Source organism: Gobio gobio (assembly GCF_949357685.1).
Source record: "Gobio gobio genome assembly, chromosome: 8".
Classification (NCBI taxonomy): Eukaryota; Metazoa; Chordata; class Actinopteri; order Cypriniformes; family Gobionidae; genus Gobio; species Gobio gobio.
Window position 1 is genome coordinate 38752086 of NC_137114.1, and position 17499 is coordinate 38769584.

The following is a 17499-nucleotide window of genomic DNA, read 5'->3' on the forward strand; positions in this document are numbered from 1 at the left end:
GTTGACAAACTTTTAGCTAGCTAGTAATAGCACACATTAACATCTTTAATGCTAAGCATTAAAAGCTCATTCAGCAAAACATTTATGACATAGTTGTATAGTCCACAGCCTAAGCAAATGCTCCACTCCACGGGGCAGTCGTGGCCTAATGGTTAGAGAGTCGATTGCGGGTTCGAATCTCGTGTCTGGCAGGAATTGTCGGTGGGGGGTGAATAACCAGCGCTCTCCTCCACCCTCAATACCACGATTGAGGTGAGATCCTTGAGCAAGGTACCCAACGGCTCCCTGGGCGCTGCAGCAATATGGCTGCCCACTGCTCTGGGTGGGTATTCACGATGAGTGTGTGTGTGTGTGTGTGTGTGTGTGTGTGTGTGTGTGTGTGTGTGTGTGTGTGTGTGTGTGTGTGTGTGTGTGTGTGTGTGTGTGTGTGTGTGTGTGCACTTGAATGGGTTAAATGCAGAGAACAAATTCCAAGTATGGGTCACCATACTTGGCCACACATCACTTCAGTCACTCTTCTCCACAACGGTAACCCACTGCAATTTAAATGTTTCTAATAATTCCAACATAATTGAATATTAAACACAATCAAGTCTCCCCCTTTCTCATCTTGCTCAAAAAATACATAAAATAACACTTTTGCTTATAAAATAACATTTACTCTCTTGATTTAGCCATATATGCAAAGCATGCTGGGAACTAACAAGCCCCGCCCAGTTTCAGTTAATGCAACACAAATCATTCATGTAATCTCAACACAAACGGATTAAGTAAACTTCAATTTGACGTATATTTAAGTGGATTGAACACAATCAAATTAAGTTAGGACAAAATGTATAGCAATTGTGTTGCTTTAGCTCATTTTAATCAAGCAATTTTAACAAGCAGTAAAAATATGATTTCTTTCAGTGTATCAGTATGGCAATGGAATTGTATTGGTGTATTTTCCTTTCTTATCCAAGAGAATAAATCAGATATATTATCTTAAAAGACACTGAGTGGTGCGTAATGTTAATTTGATTTGAAAATACAGAAATAAGCCTTATTGCTAAAGTTTATTTGAATGTGTTAATCTAAGCTCTGCATTGGCCGCTGAACAGCTCATCCACTGGTGCATCAGAGAATTGCTGAAGGAAGTTGACCATCTCATCTAGGCTGCGTTCCACAACAACATTCAACTCTGTGTTGAGGGCAGTCGCAGCGCCGCTTAGGATGGGGCGGCCATTTTGATCGACGCAGCAGTACGCGTTCCAGATGTACTCTGGGATGTTCACCCTTTTGACGTTGTTTTTGATGATCCAGTTGTTAGAAGAAGGGATGGCACCAACCAGCACATAAGCCTGATGACAGTTTGCATTAAACAAGCTGGTCAGTTTAGACTCATGTTTGTTCCAAGCGTTCTGGTTCAGCGTTGGGTTTTGAGGCACCACATTAGTCAGGGTAAAGGTGGCATTACGACTTGTAACTAGCAGGAAGCAGCAATGATAAAAGAGATAAAAGAAAGAAAAAAAATTAACTTTTGTGGTGATTTTAGGATGTTGTCCTCCAGGAAAACCATTTTATTATGCATACAAATGTCCACAAGAGTACCTCTATCTGAAACTATGCAGTGTTTCCCGTTCATTATTTAGATTCTAGACTGGTGCGGCCCACCATAGTGTAATCTGTCCTGCCCAGTGTTGGGTGTAACTAGTTACTAAGTAATTAGCTACTGTAATTTAAATACTTTTCCCTTGAAAAAGTAAAGTAAGGGATTACTCTTATTTCTTCTGTAATTTAAAGGTCCCATGGCATGGATTTTTATTTTATTTTATAATGTATTCTGAGGTGTACTTATATTGTTAGTATGATTTTTACATCATAAAATATCATAATTTAGAAATAAAAGGCATTTTTTCTATACTGATGTTTGCCCTCTGGCTGAGTGCCCTGTTTCAAGGGGAGTGTCTGCTGTGAGACTTCAGTTAAAACGCCCACTGTTGTGATTGGCTGACATCTTTGCATTTGAAATGAGCGGAGGGGGCGTGGTTTAACGAGGTCTACGAGGCACAAGCATAGACCGTAAAAAAATATGGACGTCGCAAAATCATTGACTTCCGCTGACCAGAGTTGAAGGGGGGGGGGGGGGGGGTCGAGGCGCGGAAGCTTCAGTTTCTGACAGGAGTGCTGCAGGCTTGGGCACAGAGACGGATGTCACTTCTCATCAGTTCTCTCAGCACGTCTCAGTTCAGTGAACTGTTGTAGTTACTAGCATATACTTCAGATTATTAGTTTATTTCTAGTCGGAGGGACTGTCACTCATGTCAGAAAGTTAGTAACTTTAGTAAATGATGGATCAGCGCTGACTCGAGACGCGAACCGTTTAGAACGATTCAGTCCGATTTGGTGAACTGGGTCGACCGGTTCACTAAAAAGAACCGGTTCAAAAGAACGATTCGTTCGTGAACCGGACATCAATGGACCAGAGACGGAGCGATTGCTAACAAAGTTATATATTGTAACTACTGAGTTGTGAGAGCGCTGTCAGCCCGAGTTTATTTTGTTTGTATCTGAGAGCTCTGAATAAACACGAGTCCCAGTCACGCCAAGTCTTCTTCCTCCTTATTACCAACTTTGTAACACATGTAATATACCATTACAGGAGATGAACGAGTTACGAGTAAGTGTTGATTATTTTTAGATATTTTCCTATCATATGAAAAGCGTCAGTGCATTGAGTACACAGCGCAAACAAAGACACAACAGCAGTAACCGAATGTAATCCAGTTTATTGTGGGGCTAGGCTAGCTAGCCCGGAGACTCTCACGCTTACCGTGTTTGGTGCGTTTGGTGCCTCCGCTGTGCCTCCGCTGTGGGCCAGATGCAGTACTGGGGGTCGGTGATGTTAAAGGCCGACCGGCCAGTGCAGTCCGAGCTTCGGCATGCATGAGGTTTGTCTCTAAAGATGTGGCTCTGCCGATGTTGAACAGAAACTCACGACTGTATGCACATTTCAGAACAAATAGACGCGAAGAGGATGTACAAAAACACTGACTCACAAGATAGAAAACACGAAAACACTGTTCTGTCAGGAGAGAGAAGCCGCAGCACGAATAATAAAGTTCTGTGTGAACTTGAATAATTAGCTACACATCAGAAATCACTGATCACAGATCAGAAGGAACTGAAAAAAGACTTCTGTTTTCATTTGTACATCCAAACACTGAGAAACTGCCAGCATTCACTCGTTCACAAGCCATGATCTCTCTGGGACAAACAAATATGGCGCTCACATGGGCGTGCCAAATTCTCTGGGCAGAGGAAAGGGAGGTAACTGTTCCTGTTATGACGTCATAATAGGAAAATTCAAGATCAGCTCGTCTGGGCTGTCATTTTCTCAAAGGCAGAGAAAGACAGCCAGAACTCGGTTTACACCGATCAACATTTCTATCCACTTGGGGACAATATTCAGGCTAGGGGAACTCATATGAATGTTGAAAAACCTCATAAAATGAAAATTTCATGCCATGGAACCTTTAAATACAGTTACTTCGGATGTAATTGAACTAAATATTGTGTATAGACTGTAGAACAATTATATACAATAGTGGAATCAATATCAAAATTTAAAGTCTAACTTTAAAATGCGTGTTTTTATGTATCCATTTTACATTTGTAATACTTTGGTCAGTTAATAAGAATAATTTATGTTGTTTTATATTATTTATTTGAATGAATTAAAAGAGCCGTTTCATGTCTATCCTTGAATTACTCAAGGTTGATATAGATGTAAATTAGTAACTAGTAATTGATTACTTTTTTAGAGTAACTTACCCAACACTGGTCCTGCAATAGTTTCGTAATGAACCAAAATTTTGTTTTCCGCCAAAATAAAAGCTCAACTGCAGTTTCCGTCAAAATAAAAGCTCTAGGGTTTTTCTCTTGCAAGTGTAGAAATTAGAACAAGATTATTATAATTTCCATACTGTAGCGTAAAGTAAAATAGCCTTTTCATTTAATTTACAGTGCATTTGTTTTACAATATGGCTGTCATTATTATTATTATTATTATTATTATTATTATTATTATTATTATAACATTCTAATCACACCAGTGTGAATGTAATGTAGACTGAAACACTGTATATCGCAACTAAAAAAAGTTAAGTACCCCTAAAAATGTGTCCCCTTCAGTTCAGGTACAAGTCAATTGACCAACTTTTTTCTTTGTTAAATTTGCACACAGAACAAGGGTAACTTGGAGCTCTTAATATTGAACTTTCAAAGTGCACCAGATTGATGAATTTAACTTTAAAATTTACAAAAAAAACTTTTGTGGCGGGATCAAGGTCCTCTAACCACAGTCTCACAAAATCCTGTGGGAAACACTGCTATGGCCTCAGTCCCTAAAAAGGTCAACAGGAGGGAAGGCTAATTCTTCATTAGTGGTTATACCTGCATGATGTCCGTTGGGATTGAGGTGACCACGGTCAAATCCCGAGTTTGTGTAGTCTTCATTTAAAGCCTGTTTCTCTCCCAGATAGATGTTCGGGTTCTGCTGTGACAGCTTATACCCATCTTCCATTTCGCTGGACCATGTGGGATTCACCAACTAGTAAAACATCATTGTTTTGATGGCTTAATCCAGAGATGTCAAAATTACAATGTCAATATACCAATTTAAATTTTAAACTAAATTGGAATTACATGCCTTTTTTTACTCCAGTAAATATTTCTCAGGGTGATATTTTATTATATTATAATATTTTATTTTGTTTTATAAATTTGTTTAGTAAAATAAAACTCAATAACTAAAAAGATAAACATATTTTGGCCAACAAACATTGTAATTAATACATTATACAGTATAGTATTTTTATTTTATTTTATTAAAAAAACATGTGATCTGACATTTATGAAAACAAAGTAACCCAAGTTCAAATGGAAAAGTAGAAATATAAATATATTTTTTGTGTATTCATAATTTAAATGTCTTGTTTTATTAAAGTGACAAACAAAATGCAAAAACCAAACACAACAATAATCAACACCTTCTGAAGGCACTAGATTAATGTAACTCACCTGTGGCTCTACAAACCAGCGCATCTCTCTGCCTCCACCATTACTTGCCTGAAAGATGTAAGCAGAATAGACAGCCGTGCGGTAGTATGTGTCGTACAGTGTGGCGAAGTGATATGTGTTTAGAAAGCGCTGACATAAACGGACAGCATTCGGCTGGGAAGCTCCCAACTCTGGAACTTTTTCCTTGTAGAAGAACTTGATGCAATCAGGAGAATCCCAGAAGTTAGCCACTACATGTCCATCTGCTGGACCCAAGAACATGCCAGTGAGGACACACAGAATGAAAGAAACCTCCATAATGCAACAGGCTAAATAAAGCTGACACGTCTTAGAGCTCTCCTTTATCACTCCTCTCTGTGTTCACTCCCCGTGACTGTTGGCATCACAGATAAAATAAGATTACAAAGTAGATCCAAATTTAGCAACATTTGGAGTAGTTGATAACAATGAAATTACGTTTGAGCTTCAGCAAAAACCAATGAGGTTCATTCTCATGTTACGCAGCACGTTTGAGCTTCAGCAAGAACCAATGAGGTTCATTCTCATGTTACGCAGCACGTTTGAGCTTCAGCAAGAACCAATGAGGTTTGTCCTTATACGCATCAAGCAAGTACAGTTGAGCTTCTGTTTATGTGTCACTGTTCAATGTTTATATGTGAATAAAATCCTAAATTCAATCTGTTCATCATATAAAGTGATTGAGTCTCTTCAGAAAAATGGATGAAACCGCTGAATTTATTTGGATTAGTTTTACGATCTCTTAATGGATGCTTTGAAGCGTCAAAATGGTAGTTGCGTGCTGTCAATGAAGGGACAGAAATCGCTCAGATTTAATCTTTATTTATGTTATGGGTTTAAACAAACTTAAACAAATGTAAGTATGTATGTATGCATTCTTGTTTGTTTTTCAGCAAAGGTTGTGTGTGTCAGTGTGTTTGTTTCCCATGACTCAAAAGTGACCCTGTGGGAACAGCACTGGTGTCTGACCTTGATGTAACCCGAGAAAGGCTCTGATGAACAAATGAAAATGTGCCTTACAACTGGTGCCCTCTAGTTTGTGCTTACTGTTCACATTCCCCATTACACATCAAAGGTAAATCAAGGACAACTACCTTATTTTATTTTTTTATTTTGGGCATGTTTAATTTCTTGTTAAATATATCAAAAAGAGAACAGGTGAACACATTTGGCATATTATGGAGTGGCTTGAGCTCTAATATCCCCCTGGACTAAAGCAAGAAATATAAAAAAAATGTAGTAATAATACATTATATAAGTTTTAAGAAATAAAGATGGCAGGTTGTGTTAAACAGTGTTATTTATTTTATTATTTAAAGCATGGATTCATATTTTGTATTAACTTTTATTTTTACACTTTTTGTTTTCATGCTAATTTAGTTATAGTTTTTGTAATTTAATTTTTAATTTTTTTTATTTTACAGTATGTTCACTTACGTGCAAGACATTACTTAAGGTAGCTACATAGGTTAAGGTTAGGTTTAGTGGTAGGATCAGGAAAATCAGAGTTATTACCCAGTTATTGTATATTATTATTGTGTGTGTGTGTGTGTATGTGTGTTGGGGGGGGGATTTAAATACTGGGATTAAAAAAAAGACCAGTATTATTCATTTCTGGTTAATACTAGTTAGTGTTTTTCAGAATAGTATAGGCTACATGTTGTACATGTTGTGGCTAACACTAGATGGCAGAATAATGACAGATTTTTATGTGGCATTAGAACTCAGCAGCACCCTAGGCCTCAGATTCCTTCAGAATATATAAAAAGCTAGGGGAAAAAAGCCTTTTTAAAGCCTATATATATATATATATATATATATATATATATATATATATATATATATATATATATATATATATATATATATATATATATATATATATATATATATATATATATATATATATATATATATATATATATATATATATATATATATATATATACAGCATATTATGCATGGCCCTAGGCCTCAGATTCCTTCAGAATATATAAATACCTAGGGAAAAAAAAGCCTTTTTAAAGCCTATATATATATATATATATATATATATATATATAGTGTGTGTTTTATACTAAAATTGATCATCTGATAATTTTAAAACATTAGTGCTTCAGCATTCAGTAAGGCCATGTAGAAATGTGGTATCACGTTTGAGAACCAATGAGGTTAATTCTCGTGTTACGCAGCACATTTGAGCTTCCTCAAGAACCAATGAGGTTAATTCTCGTGTTACGCAGCACATTTGAGCTTCCTCAAGAACCAATGAGGTTAATTCTCGTGTTACGCAGCACATTTGAGCTTCCTCAAGAACCAATGAGGTTAATTCTGGTGTTACGCAGCACATTTGAGCTTCCTCAAGAACCAATGAGGTTCATTCTTGTGTTACGCAGCACATTTGAGCTTCCTCAAGAGCCAATGAGGTTCATTCTCGTGTTAAGCAGCACGTTTGAGCTTCAGCAAGAACCAATGAGGTTCATTCTCGTGTTAAGCAGCACGTTTGAGCTTCAGCAAGAACCAATGAGGTTCATTCTCGTGTTACGCAGCACATTTGAGCTTCCTCAAGAGCCAATGAGGTTCATTCTCGTGTTAAGCAGCACGTTTGAGCTTCAGCAAGAACCAATGAGGTTCATTCTCGTGTTACGCAGCACGTTTGAGCTTCAGCAAGAACCAATGAGGTTCATTCTCGTGTTATGCAGCACGTTTGAGCTTCAGCAAGAACCAATGAGGTTCATTCTCGTGTTACGCAGCACATTTGAGCTTCAGCAAGAACCAATGAGGTTCATTCTCGTGTTAAGCAGCACGTTTGAGCTTCAGCAAGAACCAATGAGGTTCATTCTCGTGTTACGCAGCACGTTTGAGCTTCCTCAAGAACCAATGAGGTTCATTCTCGTGTTACGCAGCACGTTTGAGCTTCTACAAGAATAAATACTGGGATTAAAAAAAAAGACCAGTATTATTAATTTCTGGTTAATACTAGTTAGTGTTTGTCAGAATAGTATACATGTTGTACATGTTGTGGCTAACACTAGATGGCAGAATAATGACAGATTTTTATGTGGCATTAGAACTCAGCAGCACCCTAGGCCTCAGATTCCTTCAGAATATATAAAAAGCTAGAAAAAAAAGCCTTTTAAAGCATATATATATATATATATATATATATATATATATATATATATATATATATATATATATATATATATATATATATATATATATATATATATATATATATATACAGGGCTCCAGAGTGCGACTAAATGGTCGCATTTTGCGACTAAAATTTGAGAGTGTGCGACTGAATTTTACATCCAGTCGCACATGTGCGACCAGTAAATTTGCCTGCTGTCGGTACTGGAGAAATTAAGAAAATACACTTACTAATTATAATTGATAGACGTTATGTCTGGCAAATTCTATCTTTGCCAGCCGTTTCTATATGAGAGAAATAGAATATTAAACCATTTGTCCGTGATGCATTTTTGCTATTCGCAATCCAGAAGAGAGAGAAAGCGAGCGCGCTCTGTCACGTGGAGCTGCGAACACAACACCACAGTCAGCTTAATGAGTGACGATGGCCAAGGACTAAACAAAAGTTTAGTCTGCTTACACTTTAGGGATGTGCTGTGATATTAATCTAATTTTATTTTCGATTTTGGCTTCCAAGAATTATAAAAAGATGGTATGAGGTAAAACTATTTCTATAGCAGTGTTCCGTCGAGCTCATCCTTCCCGTCACAGCCTTGCGCTGTCCTTTCTCCCTAAACCTAAACTAAACGTCAGAATCAGTGATTGTTGTAAACTGCAGTCTCTACTGTTGCTAAACTGCGGGATGTGTTTGATAATAAAGAGCTATTAAATGCACAATAATCCGCGCAAGAGATGCTGTTTCCAGCTTCAAGGCGGCTTATGTGTGTGTGCTGCGAAATGGACCGGCTTGCACTTAATATTTTAGGCTTCGTGTGCGCGTCTAAACCATCAAATAAACAACAAATAGCCGGTGTCAAAATGACCGGATTGGAGAGTAGTTATTTTAACAGTTTATATCTTAAATGGGCGTAAATAGTTTGGAGAAATAGGAGAATATGATATTATTAGTTCTACATTCGATCGGTCTTAAAGGGGCAGCGTCTAATAAACCTGCTGACGATTGAGCCATTAATGCGAATCGAACAAATGGCAAATAGAAAATATTCACATCTCTTGGATTAATAACTTTAGCTTTTATAAGCATTAATCTATCAATTTATACAGTGAAAACTATGCAGTGTTATTTTACATTTCATTACTTTATTAGATGTCTTTGTAGGTTTGTTCTTTACTGTAATATTAATGTTAGCAGACCTTCTGAATGCTGCACACTGGTCCATTTACAAATAGATGTTTTATATTTTTGTTCAAACTTTGCGGTTTCTTTTGCTATAGATATTTTACTTTTCAGATTATAAAGCCATGTTAATTATGTTCTTAATTGTGTTTTTTTTATATAATAAAGTATAATAAAAAGAACCGGTAAGAATACTGTTAAAGTACCGGATCGATAAGCAGTATCGGTAAGACTAGTAATACCATTAAAACCTTAACGATACCGATTCCTATTAGTAATACAGTGGAAATTAGTAGATTTGGTTAGCATGTTGATTTACGGTGTGCGCCCCTAAAATTTCTGGTTGTGCCCCTAAAATTTTCAGTTGGGGGCCACTGTGCTCCTAGTGAAAAAAGTTAGTCTGGAGCCCTGATATATACAGTGTGTGTTTTATACTAAAATTGATCATCTGATAATGCTAAAACATTAGTGCTTCAGCATTCAGTAAGGCCATATAGAAATGTGTTACAAAAGTTAGAAATAAAACATATTATAACATTATTTAAAAAGATGTTTAAAACATTAAAATCTAAAATATTACCATGTCACAAGTCGGTTCAAGTTCAGAATCACAGATATCTTTATAAAATAGTTCAATAAGGAACTCTTTGAGACAATATACCTTCATAAAGCCACATATCTATGATTTTCAGACCCGTGTGGAACGGGCCAAATTCAAACATCCTCCATCCACTCTCTTCCTCTGTGTCCTTTAAGTCTATGCATTTCAGATTTATTCATACATTTCCAATATATTTATGCATGAGTTCTCTCCACTCACCCCTCCCTTCCTGCACACCCCATCCCATTACTGTAATCCATCACCCCAGCATCATCCGCCATGCAAGCAGCCCCTGAGTTGCCATGGCAACCACCTCAGGCCCCAGCTCTTTGCAGCCGTGCTCTTATTGGAAGGAAAGGCTCAGGCAGTCTGAGGCTGTCTGGTGGATGTGGTAATTGGCTTGGAGTCTCCAATCACCCCCTCTCCCCCCCACAAACACACACACACACATGCACACACACACACAAACTCGAACACATATGCACAAATAATGCAGCAGAACGCAGAGACGTTTTTTTTTTTTTTTTTTTTAATTTAGAACTGAATGTTATGGCCAGAATTCTGATCTTAGTGCAAACGGGTTTAAATGTTGTTGTTTGGACAGACATATTGGAATTCAGAGTGTGTTAACAAAAGGAAAATTGGATTTTTTATTTATTTATTTATTTTATGTGGATCAAGACTACACTAAAATAGTGCTAGTGCTAAAATAATTAAAACAGAATAAAAATAGTGTGTCGCAAATAGACTGTTTACTGGTTAGTTAATTGTGTTTCTCCAAAACAGGCAGGCAGAAGGTGCAAATATCTGTTTTATAATTCACTCTTCCAATTAAAAGCACAGCTTTACAGTACAGCATGTCTGCTAGATTGCGTGTCATTTATCAAGATGTAATGTTCTAGCTGTAAGAGAGAGGGAGGGAAAGCCTTATATTATCTTACAAACAGCTCAGCAAACGGTTTCCTTTGCACCAGATCAGGAAGCATCTATTGACCAATATGATATTGATAAAAGTTGTATGTATACACTGTAAAAAAATGATCGTGATTTTAACGGTAAAAGACTGTAAAAATGCTACGGTGAGAAACAGTTAATTGGTTAACAGAAAGTTTCCGTACTATATACGGTGAATAACTGTAATAGATCTAACCTTGCATTTAATTACATTTTGCAGTAAAATACCGTTAAAAATACAGGGGTTTTTTGGAAGTGAAAAAGAACAAGTCATTGTGTAATTTACAGTGAAAAACCGTAAATTATTTCTTCTTAGTTTTTTTCTAATCAGTTATGTACATTAGGGTTTTATGTTACATCTAATGTTGTTAAATGAATGTTTATTGCATTTTTAATATTTCATGTGTTACCATGATGGTGTTTTAAGGTTTGTGTGAATGACACTGTGCACCTTCTATATATTAGTATTGAACTCTTAAAAGCTGCTTGTGATGAGCTTTGATTCATCATGTGACTCTCATCACCCCTGTGATTGGTGATTAAAGCTTAGATTCATCATGTGATTCTCATCACCCCTGTGATTGGTGATTAAAGCTTAGATTCATCATGTGATTCTCATCACCACTGTGATTGGTGGTTGTCAGTATATATCCAAGGTACATAACAGATATTAGTATTTTAATAGGTTGGTAATTTAACATTATTTCAGTTAATGAAATACGTTTTTTTACTGTTCATATTTTATAGTGTACACGTAATTATTACAATATAAACCTTTAAATTATACGGTTTTGAACTGTAAAATAAATGGTTTTTAACCATAATAATTACATTATAAACCTTTAAATGATATAGTGCTGTCCCGTAAAACCTAAAACGTTCCTGCCATATTTTTTACGGTAAAGTTCTGGCAACCACAGCTGCCGTTTTTTTACCGTAAATTTTACGGGGATTTTTTTTTACATTCTGCTTATAATTTTAGTCAAGATATTTTGCACCAAGACAGTTATAATGTATTTTTTTAATGGCCATTTTCACCCTTTCAATGACCGTTTGAATTTAAAGTCACCAACTGTATTAAGTGCCCTTAGTCTTCCCCTCCCTCTTGCAGCATCTTCTCTTCTCTTCTCTTCTCTTCTCTTCTCTTCTCTTCTCTTCTCTTCTCTTCTCTTCTCTTCTCTTCTCTTCTCTTCTCTTCTCTTCTCTTCTCTTCTCTTTTCTTCTCACGGAGACCAGCTAGTAGTTGCTGTGCGAGTAAACCTCACTCCTCTGATCTCAAGGTTGAGGTTGCATCCTTTAGCCTCCTTGTTAGAGCGTCCGACTCTCATGCCGACGGACCCTGGTTTGTGGTTCGAGTCCCACTTGGAGCGGGCGGTTGGAACAGGAGGGGTTACACAAGGGCGGGACAACCGGTCACTCACATGAGATCAACCAATAGCAAACCACAACCATCCAATCAATTCCCCACAGACAAAATCAAGTTTCACCCCACACTTGTTCAAAAACCATTTCACTCATACATATACAGTGTGTTCCAAATTATGCAAGTGACATATCAGTAGGATTTCAGTACAGTAAACATTCAGATTTTAGTTTTTCAAAGAAAGGGTTTGTTTTATTTCTCCAAGTCTTTTTAGATACAGGTTTGTTAAATAGTTTGCCAGGTCTACTTGGGTAAATGGAAACCCACTTAAAGAGGTTGTTCCACATTATTAAGCAAGTCGCAGTTCTCATGCAATATGAGGAGGAAGCAAGATCTTTCTGAAGATGAAAAGCATGAAATATAAGCTAATATTGTGTGAAAACTGAATGGAGATGATCAAAGATTTGTGAGTAATGTACAGCACAAGAGGACTAGGTCAGATAAAAGTTTCTGTCAAAAAATTCATTGTATTGAAAGGACCGCTATAAAAAAGCCACTGTTGAGCAGCGGACAGGTATTTAAAGCTGCTGGAGTCTCAAGAGCCTCTCCATGCAGGCTGACAGTTGTGTGGAAAGTTGGATTTCAGCCACTTCTAACCAAAGCTCACAAAGAGAAACATTTACAGTGGGTTAGAGATACATTTTCAAACAGTTTTATTGATGTAATGTTTTTTGCAGCATGGGCTAGTGCGTTGTCCTGAATGAAAAGCACTATCCTTCTTTTTATATCATAGCATAAAATGGTCAGTTATAAACTCCACATATTTTGACACCCTCAGAGACCCTAAAGGGACCTTCCATCTCACTTCCCAATATTCCAGCCCATCACCCGTCGGATTATCCAGAAATTCATCCATATGACCATCCATTGTAGTACGGTATTCGTCAGTGAATAAAACTATTTAAAAATGAGTCTTCATGTATTTCTAAACCCACTGTAAACTTTACGCACAACTGCCAGCCCACATGGAGAGGCTCTTGAGACTCCAGCAGCTTCAAATACCTGTTCGCTGCTCAACAGTGGCTTTATTTTATAGCTGTCCTTTTAATACAATTATTTTTTTTGACAGAAACTGTCAACCTTTATCTGACCGAGTTCTCTTGTGCTGTTACTCACAAATCGTGTGATAGTTTGATCATCTCCATTAAGTTTTCTCACAAAATTCGTTGTTTTCATTCCTTTTGCATAACATTGCACCCTTGCATGCTTTTCATCTTCAGAAAGATCTTTCTTCCTCCTCACATTGCATGAGAACTGTGACATTAATAATGTGGAACAGCGTTTCATTTACCCAAGTAGACCTGGCAAACTATTTCCAACTGATATGCCACTTGCATAATAATTTGGAACACATTCTGTTCCCAATTGTGACATACACTATCATATATCATCTGTTTCATGTCGACTTTAAAGGAATAGTTCACCCAACAATGAAAATCATCTCATAATTTACTCACTCTCAAGCCATCCAAGGTGTATATAACTTTCTTCTTTCAGCCGAACACGATCTATCTAAAAGTTATATTAAATAATGCCCTGGCTCTTCCCAGCTTTGTAATGACATTGAACGGTATCTGAGTTTTTGAAGCTCCAAAAAGCGCATCCATCATAAAAGTAATTCATACGACTCCAGTGGGTTAATAAATGTTTTCTGAAGGGCAGCGAAAGGAAGCGATGGATTTTTGTAAGAAAATAATTCCATATTTAATGGTTGAACGTTATTTTTTACTTGTTGCTTATTAGCTTGCATGTTGGCTGTTTATTAGTACTTATAAAGCACATATTAATGCCTTATTCTGCATGACCATATTCTTCATCCCATAATCCTACCCAATACCTAAACTTAAATGCAACAACTAATTTACTAACTATTAAGTAAATTAGGAGTTTATTGAGGAAAAAGTCATAATTAATAGTGAATATGCATTCCCCATACTAAAGGCCTGAGCACACTGGGACGATTATCGCGCATGCTTATCGCCAGCGTTTTTCGAGACGTTTTTCGGTGCGTCTTTGTGTTCACACCAAGCCTCGATCGCCCCCAGGTGGTTGGTCCCAGTATAACGCCCGCCCCTCCGTGTTTTCTAATGTACGCGTGACAAACTAAACAATCAAATTACACTTCAAATAAATTTTTCCAAAAGTTGGTTTCTGTCATTGTAGGCAGTTTTTATCTCAATGATTTAATTTCAAGTGTTCGTTTTTTAAATAAGTTTAGTTTTAGTAGTTATTTGATGCTATAAAAACGAGGGGTGTGACGTCATGATTGACAGCTGAGATTGACGGCTTCTCTGAGTGAAGTTGTCACTGAGGCACTAACAGACTTTTTTCAGGATTTTTGGGAGGAGATTTGAGCTTTAGCTTTAATTTCTACATTTCCATAACTGTTTATTTCACACCAAGATAATGAATTGTTCTTCATCTGCGAGAGTGTGGGCGGGCTTTTGATTTCGCGGCTATACTTCTTGCTCTCTACTGCGCAGACTCCGGTCCAGAGATCGCTACTGCGCAGACTCGGTCCCAAGATATCAGCGCCATGATCGGACCTCCGGAGGCTTCAGTTACTTCAGCGGAAGCCAATGAAGTCGCGTCGTCCATATTTTTTTACGGTCTACGGTTCACACCCAAGCGATTTTCACTGGCGATGCGCAGAGTGAACGTGCAAATTCAGTAGATGCCGCTCCCGGTACACAAGGTGGTGCTGCGCCACTTTACACTTCTGACACTCGCTTGTCACACAGAAGAAGACGTGAGACGGTATTTACGTGCTTGCCAAAACCATTCACACACTTTTTTCTAACTGGCAAAGCAGCATTAGCAGCTCATCTTCTTCTTTGTCTACTTACTTCCTCTTCGTCGTATCAATGTGTGCTCGGCAGGACCCTTTTGTGCTTGAGCGTTTTACTGTAACTTCAGCAGCTCCAGGCACGTGAACAAAAGCGCCAATCTCATTGGTCGGCCAGTTTTTAACGGGCGGCGTCAAAAAAAACAAAACAAACCATTTTTTCAAGGCATTTTTTTTTTATGCCGTTTTTATACCTGCCGTTTTGCGCGTCAGTGTGCACACTCACATTGGCGCCCTTTGTTTAGTCACGAGACGTTAAGCGTCAGCGCTAAATGCACGTGAAAATCATCCCGGTGTGAACAGTCCTTAAAAACCATTCACACACTTTTTGCTAACTGGCAAAGCAGCATTAGCAGCTCATCTTCTTCTTTGTCAACTTACTTCCTCTTCGTCGTATCAATGTGTGCTCGGCAAGACCATTTTGTGCTTGAGCGCCACCAAGTCGTGTTTTACTGTAACTTCAGCAACTCCAGGCACGTGAACAAAAGCAGCGATCTCATTGGTCGGCCAGTTTTTAACGAGCCACGTCAAGACAAAAAAAAAAGACGTTTTTTTTTTTTATTACGTTTTTACGTTTGGCGTTTTGCGCATCGGTGTGCACATTCACATTGGCACCCTTTGTTTAGGAGGCGTTAAACGTCAGCGATAAACGCGCACAAAAATCATCCCGGTGTGAACAGCCCTTAAAGCAAAAAAACCCCGCTTCAGAAGGTATTTACTAAACTACTGGAGTTGTATGGATTACTTTTATGATGGATGGATGCACTTTTTTTTCAAAAAAACGGGCTCCATTCAATGTCATGGGAAGAGCCAGGATATAATTCTGATTGTGTTCGGCTGAAAGAAGAAAGTCATACACACCTGGCTTGAGGGTGAGTAAATCATGGGATAGTTTTCAATTTTTTGGGTGCAGAACTATTCCTTTAAATTCTGTATTTCAGTGCTGCTTCGCTGGAAACATCACAGAAGACAACATGGGATAATGGTACAATTTTTTTTTTATTTCCTGCTTGTCAAAATGGACAGAAATAAAAGAAAGGACATTCTTTAAAACGGATCACTGGGCAGCTGCAGTCATCAGAGCCGCTCAGTTCCACGAGGAGCACCCATTTCAAGTTCAACGAAAACAAATGTACAACTCAGTCCTGAGTCAGAACACGCTTCTTTTCTCCATACGTCTGTTTTATTTTTCTATGGACAGTTACAAGAAAGGAAAACACTCACGCACCCTCTCGCACAAGAGTATTTTTTATGTGTGTGTTTGTGGGGGAATTTAAACAAAAAAAACTGCAAGCGAAAATCACAGCACAACAATATACAGGTAGAGAAGACCCTGTGAAGTCAGCGAGACAGATTAAAGACAAATAGAGCACAGATCTCAACCCAAGCAGGACAGGGGACACAGTGGTTCACGTTGAAATGTAGTTGCTCACCATTTTAACAAATCTGGTTAAGCCTTGTGTTACCCATTAACCAACCCTCATCCCACATAATGCCACTCATACTCTCACATTACTAAGAATACAATCACATCATTATGACTCCGCCCCTCGTCAATAAAGGCCTGTGAACTAACAAAATATCTTCATACAAACCAATCACAGCCCCTATTTCAAACTCTAGGGGACATGAAAACAGCTTGACAATCGTTTGTAGTTCTAGAAAATACTACAGAACATGAAGGTTAGTTTCTAACCAAAAATCTCACCAAGGCAGACAACTCAAAATATATATTTCCCCCTCTTAATACTGTTAAAAGTGAATAGTGTCATTTTACCACTGCAAAGATTATAAAAAGGTTTTCAAAACTGCCATTGGTCACACAAACAGATAACTCCACCTCCAGACGTTTGCTATTGGTTTATCCGGTGTTGCTATGCCGGGCCGCTCAAACAAACAATGTTTTGAAAACACCACAAAGCCACAGTGTTTTGGCTTCAGCAACAGAGAGGGAAAGAATTCAACACATTCCATGTGTAATTATTGTGTCTTATCGATATCAGAACATGCAAAATGTGTCTATAATTTTGTCTCTGGCGTAATTGCTTCAATTAAAACGCTCTAACAGTGTCCTCATCCAAAAAAATCACACAGACTGTGCAAAATAGTCATAAGTACAAAAAGGAACAACAAGGGGTTGGCTGAACAGAGAAGTTGATATATCAAAATGTGAAATCAAGACTATTTCTACTGAAGACTAAACATTTCTACAACTCATTTACATATATGGCGTCAGAGTTACCAATGGCGTAGTGCTCATTAAA

The 17499-nt window shown here is 37.7% G+C and overlaps 2 protein-coding genes across 2 annotated transcripts in view; one reads left to right on the forward strand and one right to left on the reverse strand.

Moving 5' to 3' along the window:
- Positions 1-17499, forward strand: part of LOC307130057 (TRPM8 channel-associated factor homolog) — a 360060-nt gene that overhangs the window by 17468 nt on the left and 325093 nt on the right. The window lies entirely within an intron of this gene.
- LOC307130832 (endonuclease domain-containing 1 protein-like) lies at positions 847-5413 on the reverse strand. Its single transcript, XM_079824055.1, has 3 exons — positions 5062-5413; positions 4435-4591; positions 847-1465 (listed from the first exon to the last, which is right to left on the reverse strand). Exons 1-3 carry the CDS (start codon positions 5356-5358, stop codon positions 1074-1076), a joined length of 846 nt encoding a protein of 281 aa, XP_079680181.1. The 5' UTR covers positions 5359-5413; the 3' UTR covers positions 847-1073.

What these genes read in the sequence shown, in the direction of transcription:
- LOC307130832 (XM_079824055.1), bottom strand. Translation starts at nt 5,358, where the DNA reads ATGGAGGTTTCTTTCATTCTGTGTGTCCTCACTGGCATGTTCTTGGGT. An exon ending in GCTGGTTTGTAGAGCCACAG is followed by an intron (nt 4,592 to 5,061) that starts GTGAGTTACATT and finishes ATGTTTTACTAG; the next exon opens with TTGGTGAATCCCACATGGTC. An exon ending in TCCCAACGGACATCATGCAG is followed by an intron (nt 1,466 to 4,434) that starts GTATAACCACTA and finishes GCTTCCTGCTAG; the next exon opens with TTACAAGTCGTAATGCCACC.